Here is a 7,262-nt window from a genome sequence, read left to right as displayed (position 1 = left end):
CTGACTAAATCTAAAATATCTTAAACTGTGTTCTGAAGATGAAAAGAGGTCTTACAGGTTTGGAACGACATGAGGGTGAGATCATTAATTACATAATTTTTATTTTTGGGTGAACTAACCCTTTAAAGTACATTTGATCTTAAATCAACATTCTGACTTTCTTCCACCTCTGTGTTTTGGACCATTATAGCTCAGCATGTAGTAAGTTTCTATGGCCTGCATTCCGTTTCATGATTTTATGCTTTAGGCAGGCATAGGTATAGAACATGCACCAAACTAGTCTGTGATATGCAGGAAGCCTCAGTCGCAGCCTCTCGTTCTCCCGGAGTCATTAATCTCATATCTACACTGTCTGTGTGTCTCAGCATTCTGTTTAAAGCCCCTTTTGAATGCTGAGCATTTGACTGTGACAAACTATTCATTCCACTTATAATCATTAATGATGTTATCTGGAGAGTTACAAAGTGTTGTGTCTGTCAGGGGCAGAGGAGCTTGAAATTGAGAGGTTTTCTCTTCATCATGGAGCTTTTAAGCATAATAAGCATAATAACTTCATTTGAAAAACAACTGTTGAATCTATTACATTCAAATATATATTTGGCTCTGTCCATTTCAACCAGTCCTTCAGGAATGAAAAAGGCATTCAAAATATGTTCATAGATAATTGGAATTGTTGTCATGGTGTATATTGTTATTTAGAAGGATTGCAAAAAAACAAAAACAAAAAGAGCCTCTCATAAGAATTCATGTAATGTAATTCATGTAAGTGTGTCTGATAAAAGTGGACCATGCAGCCATGAATAAGGAACACATTTTATCTTTTAAGTCACCATTTGAAATTGCTACTTGAAATATTTTCTTTTTAACATATTCTGTTTTTCATTCTTCTAAATAGATCAGGAAACGTACATGCAACAGAATGACAAGGAGCCCAACAAATTAGCTTGAGAGACATTAAATGTTTAGATCTTAAAAGGAACATGGCTATTCAGTTTACTGAACAGAACGTCAACCTTGAAGACATTTTTCAGACATTATCACGTCAAAAGTTCAGACTGAGCTGCAAACCTTGCAGTCTGGGAACTCCATGAATAAGCCTTTGTTATCAAAGTACAAGGTGATTGTTTGCACTCTAAAATGCCTTTTATTTTTGCTAAAGTCTTTCACTAAGTATTCTAAGAAATTCTAAGTGTTTCATATTCTAGGACTTGTAGCTGAGCTTATACTTACAGTAGATCTTGACATTTTTACTGGACTCTACTAACTATATATTATAGATGGGCCTTCAAAAATCGATTTGGATTAAATTGTTTTGAAACTTTGCTTTGAAAATGTGCCATCATATAAATGCTACTATTTCCATATTTGTATGAAATGGCTCATTGCCATGACTCTCTTCCTCTCTGTGTTAAAGCAACAGCTTTTTTACATGACAGCATGCTTTCCACATCTCCTTAGATAAACACGCATCTATAAGCTGACTGTAAACAGAACCATAGCCATGCTTGACCTCAACATACACTAAGCCTCCCTCCAGAATCTCATCTTCTCTGCATGGAGCATGCATTATGTCAAGGTGAAATAAAGTTATTTTCCAAACAATGCAAGATGTCATGTAAATATATGCACTGATGCAATAAGTAAATAATAATAATAATAATAATAATAATAATAAAAAGAAAAAAATGAGAAATTATGAAATTGAGAAATGCAATCCAGTCACCATTCCTTGCTGGTAGAATCACTTAAAGTTCCACACCATAATTTCTCATTATGAAAGAGGTGTTATATTTTTAACATTGTGACATTGAGGTGTACCATTAGGTAAATATTTCAAAAAACGAGCGTGTAGGCCTATTACAATTACTAACCATTCTAATGCGACATTTCAGCACTTGACTAACGGATAGCGACTCCTAAGTAGCACTAAAAACACGCGTGCTATTGTTTTAAGTGCATTTTTGGGGGAAACGCACGTGAAACAATAACGAACGATAGTAAAATTACTCGTAGAAAACGCTCTTAAGCTCTAAGATTAATCGTTATCGAGAAACGCAGCCCTGATTGATCTGCCATTTTTATTCTACAAAATTTGAATAAAAATGCAAGATGATTTGGGAATGTCCTAGATATCACCTTAAGCTTTATTGGAAGCAAATTACTTTCTTTTTTTTTTTTGTCCAAAGGAGCTTGATCAGTGTCACAGGTGTCCTTATTTAGAATTATTAGCTAAATATATATATGTAAAACTAAACATATAGAAATACTTTCTTTCATTTCAAATCATCACTTTTCTTTGTTTTATTTTCCTAAATCATAACAAGAATTCACATCAAGTTGAAACGCCTGTGTGTGTGTGTGGGGGGGGGGACTACTGATTTTAATGTGGTTTCAGACTTCAGGAGCCCACTGTTTATGCGCGGCTGCTCAAAAATCAGTACCTATGACTGAACTGATGATGGGCATTGGTTTCTACCTGCCTCGATGTACTGCTGCTGATAGGTTGGGCTGGTTCGGCGCATTTGAAGGAGTAGCCTACTGCATTGAGGCAGTTGCTTGCAGCTCCTCAACAGATCCCGTCTGTGGCAGACAGTGAGCGAGTGAGTAGTGAGCGAGCTAGTGCGCGCCAGTGACTGACACGCGCGGAGAGGGAGAACCAGCGTCCAGCGTCCGTTCAACTCACTTCGAGCACTGGCCGTTGTCCACCAGGACCTGCTCAAAATGATTCGGACCGTCCTCTGTTTCCTCGGATTGCTCGTCGGTCGCAGTCAAGGTATGGGCGCGTGATTGTGAGCATGAAAATGAGAAGTGTGAGAAAATAGACTTGCTCTAAGACAAGACTGCACTGAAGGGTCTATCTGAATGAGGGGGGGGGGGGGGGGGGGCGTAAGAGGAGTGGGGCGGATTTGTTGTGTGCTGCTTTGCAGTTTGAGCACGTCCCTTTGGAGAAAGCATTCCTTTTGATAGATTAAGTTTACCTTTTATTAACAGTGCAAAGTCTCTCTGCTGGCATTTCTTATCTTAGACTCATGCGAATTCTTGCAAGCGGTTCTCGAGGTGGTCTGGAGGAGATCTAGCGTACTAAGATGGATTGTATCTGATAGTAATTTTAGACAAAAAGCAACTTTTTTTGCATTTACATAAACGTTTGTATCCTAATTTACCTGAGAAAAATATAAAAATTAGCTACTGGTTTTGTATGTATTTCTATAATATCCAATATATAGGCTATATAATAGCCTATAGCCTACATAAGTGCATGAAGAAGTACATGAAGCATACACAAACACACGAGATTTGTATTTATTTATTTTGTTGTTGTTGTTGTTGTTGTTTTTAATATGCCTATTAATGATTTACTTAAAAGTGATTCATTTACATGAAGCAGAGTATTTTCTTGAAACAACCAAAAATGAAGGTGGCATTACGGGGAATTTGTGCAGATGTCAATCATAAACACATCGGTGGATGTATGTAGATCCAGTGTCTTAAGTGCGTCTTTGAACTTGAACATCAGCTGCCAAAGTCTTGTGAAGTGCTGATGTATCGTAGAGACTGTTACTTCTCACGCGACGGCAGGTGGGGGTAGAGCGCTACATATTAACCCAGTTAGAAAGCGCAACTACCACAAACAAGCACCATCGATGTGTGCCAGAAATGGAACGAATCTAGTGGGAAATCGTTGGATGGCAGAGCGTTCCTTGGATCTAAATTACGTTTAGTCTTCATCCATCTTCAGAGACCTCCCTTTTGTTTACACAATGCAGGTTGAGTTAAAGCAAGGCTAGCTGATATGCTAGTCAGCCGAAAACAAACTAGGCCTACTGTAAATTGCCCGTTGCTCCTACAAAATTACAATTTATAAGTAACGTTACATTTTCAAAGCTACTAGAGTTTTCACTAAAAACTAAAATGGTCATAAAGTGTCTTGCATTATTTGGAGAAGGTGAAGCAATTATTTGTGATCGATTGATTTTAAGTTAGTCGGGTAATTGGCTTAAGGGTGCTGAAATCCAGGTCCAAATGAACACTTTCAAGCGAACGTGTTTACACCAGACTGGTTTACACATAGGGAAATTCGGATTCAAAACAATTTGGAATATAGATGAAACCGGAGTTGTGACTTTGGAAAGTTATGTCGATGTGAAACATGGTGTCAAACAATTCTTTAGTGAATGATGATTTTACAAAGTTATTATTATTATTTTAAAATTATTTTTAATGCTGAATTTTGATAATACCAAAGCACCACACACCAAGGAACTTGAACAACAGCAATGCAAAAATGCAATTTGAAGTGACTGTTAAATATATAACCAAAATGCTACAAAATCTTATAGACCATATAGGCTACATTTAAGGTGCACTTGTGGGCAGAATTTGTGTTTTGTTAAAAGTGGTGATTTCGTTAACGAACCTTCCTCAAATCCAATTTGAAGATCTTGACTAATTACCTACCTTAATCTACCGAACAATCAAATAGTGCTTAAGTGCATCCTTTGAACTAGCAAGTCTAGCAACTAGTGTTTGGACTTGTTAAAAAAAATCTCGTTCATGAATGAACTGGGATATGATGTTCTTGAATGCAATGAATGAATGAATCATCTCATTTGAATATTTGCTGACAGACAGAGGCAGTTTATCAGAATTAAGAACGCTGTAAAAATTATGGCAATATATAATTGAAACTCTATAGGCTATTCTGATGTTTTTATGTAGATTGAAACAAGCATAATGAGGCATGTTTTGCATAAGAACAACATTTTAAATAAAAATTTCCATTAAATCACAGATTCACACACTGTATAGGTGGAAGTCATTCCCATTTTCCCAGTATCCAACTGTGTCAGGTGCTGGATCACTTGCTGGGCTCCCACCGATAGTTGTCAGATCTGTTGCTGCTCTTTTGCATAAATTGACTCATGCCACCCGTGTTACTCTCTTTGAAAATTAATAACCTCTGGTTACTGTGTCACTACCAATCACAGTCAGTGTGAGAAACCCTTCAACGATCCAATGACTCATTCATGACATAAAGACACACTTAACTTTTCTCCACCAACCTGCAGAATGGGCCACTGAATGAATCTTTTTTCAGTCAAAAGATTGCCACTGCTAGTTTTGAAGCAATTACCTTTTTTATTTATTTATTTTTTTCTTGAGCAAGATTGTGTCGGATATGTATACTTTATTTATTAAGAATTTAAATAAGAATGCATTAGGACTCTACATTAAAAAGCTTTTAACATGAGCCAAGTGCTTCACAAGAGGTCACAATATGTCACTTTTCTAGAATAACCACATCCCACGGAGAAGCCTTTGTTAATTAGTGCCTCTCTTGTTGTCTTTGGCAGGTTTTTTTGTGACTGACAGTTGCAGTGAACCTTGGCTTGTTCATCAGTTTATCTTCAGTGAAATCCCTTGATGATATAGGCTTGTTAGAGTGAGCGTGTGATATCAGTTAAACTGTTATTTAGCTTGGTGTTCTCTCATGAATTACATCACTGCGTAACACCTGCCGCTTGGGTGCTGCACCTCCAGGGCTGTTGCTTAAATCTACGGGGCCTTTTTTTTAATAGCTGGCCCCCAACCTCTGATAGTCTCAAAAAAGACTGTACTGTCTCTTCCCTTTTGCATTTTTTGTTTGTAGGATTGTTGGATTGTCTTCAGAGAGGGAGAGCAATTTGCTGTGCTGATATCCATTAGTACGCTAGCTCTTGGCTTTCAGGTCTTTGTTATTGTAGGTTGGCTTAAAGCAGTGTTTGTGTGTAATGTATGTGTCTAGCTTCATTGAAGCTCCTGGTGATAAATTGTGTGCAGTGCTGGTCTCAGTGGACATAGTCCTTCGAGGTGTTAAGTGCTATAATGAATGGATTTCTCCAAATCTCCCAATGAATGCTAACAGTGAAGCATTAATATATTTATGCCCTGGAATTGTACGTAGTATGTGTGTGTGTGTGTGTGTGTGTGTGTGTGTGTGTGTGTGTGTGTGTGTAGTGGTTTGATTAGAATGCCATAACATCCTCTCTGAGGGTATTTCTGTGGAATTTGTTTGTTAATGAGTGCAATGAAAATGTGTGTGTATCAGCTTTTGCCTACATTGTAGGGACAAAATGTACTCGCAAATGTACAGTAAAACCTGAATTCACCATGGCCTCAAAACCTACTAAATAATGAAAGCTTAATGAAAGCTTGAAAATGCAGATCGTTTTCTGTGAAGGGTAATATTAAGGGATAGAAAACATCATTAGATAAATACAAAAACAATCAAAGTCAATGAAAAAAAGGGTCCTTTCAGTGACTTATCCATATGAATCATAGTTAATTTGAGTTGTCAACAAGTTCATGTTAACTTTTCTCATGTAAGTGTGAGAGTGTTCACTGCTTCAAAATATTAACAGCTCTGGGTCTCATGACTAATGTCTCAAATCATACTGTGAGTTTCAAATGTTATTTTGAACTGTCTATTCACTGAAGAACCCTGGGAAAAAAATAGCTTGCCCCCAGAATAGTTAGCATCACAACGATAACAATGTTGATAATAAGAAGAAATATTTATCTTTGCCATCACAGAAATAAAATACATATTCAAATTGAAATGTCAGTTGAAATTCTACATTATTCTTGTTTTTACTGTACTTTTGATCAAATTTATCAATCCTTTGTAAGTATAAGAGAGAATTCTTTCAACACAATAAAATTCAAATCATTAAAATTCTTAAAGACCACAAACTTTTGACAGGTAGTACATATTGTAATGCATAAAAAATAAGTAATTTTAAAGTATTTTATTTGATTAAACATTTTTGTACACTTATTGTTGTCCATTTAGAATACAGTGACACATTTAGTGCATTTGACATCTGGACAAGGAAAGTCTGAATATAAATTAATAGAGATATAATAGGTCTGCACGATAAATCACATCCAATATTTAATGTGCATCTTTTCAGGAAACCTGGTTCTGTAATCAGCGGTAAATCTCCATCACCTGTGCGCTTTCACATGGAGCAGCATTAACTACACAGAGCTTTTGTTCACTGACAAGCTGCGCAAAACCACAGTCACATTTTGCGCATGTTTTGCGCAGCTTGTCAGTGAACAATGGCTCTGTGTAGTTAATTCTGCTCCATGTGGAAGCACGCAGGTGATGGGACACACCAAGCCGACTTCAAAGAACTAACGGCGATGAAAGCCGACGGTGTTGTTGCCTCGCGTCAGCAGAGTCGGACCAAAAGCTGCAATGGAACACACTGCACAGA

The 7,262-nt window shown here is 37.1% G+C and overlaps 1 protein-coding gene across 3 annotated transcripts in view; it reads left to right on the top strand.

The window, feature by feature from the left end:
- The first annotated feature begins 2,430 nt into the window (after window positions 1–2,430).
- Window positions 2,431–7,262, top strand: part of LOC132153072 (neural cell adhesion molecule 2-like) — a 231,897-nt gene continuing 227,065 nt past the window's right edge. For 2 of the 3 annotated variants that reach the window (XM_059562248.1, XM_059562247.1), the window contains exon 1: window positions 2,432–2,773. In XM_059562248.1, the coding sequence (XP_059418231.1) occupies window positions 2,722–2,773 (52 nt within the window). In that variant the 5' untranslated portion in view covers window positions 2,432–2,721. Of the gene's footprint in view, window positions 2,774–7,262 lie in introns of all 3 variants that reach the window. The other variant, XM_059562249.1, reaches the window with a different exon arrangement.

This window comes from Carassius carassius, chromosome 11 (genome assembly GCF_963082965.1).
Source record: "Carassius carassius chromosome 11, fCarCar2.1, whole genome shotgun sequence".
Lineage (NCBI taxonomy): Eukaryota > Metazoa > Chordata > Actinopteri > Cypriniformes > Cyprinidae > Carassius > Carassius carassius.
The sequence above is the reverse complement of the archived record's forward strand: the minus strand, read 5'-3'. Positions and strand labels throughout refer to the sequence as shown.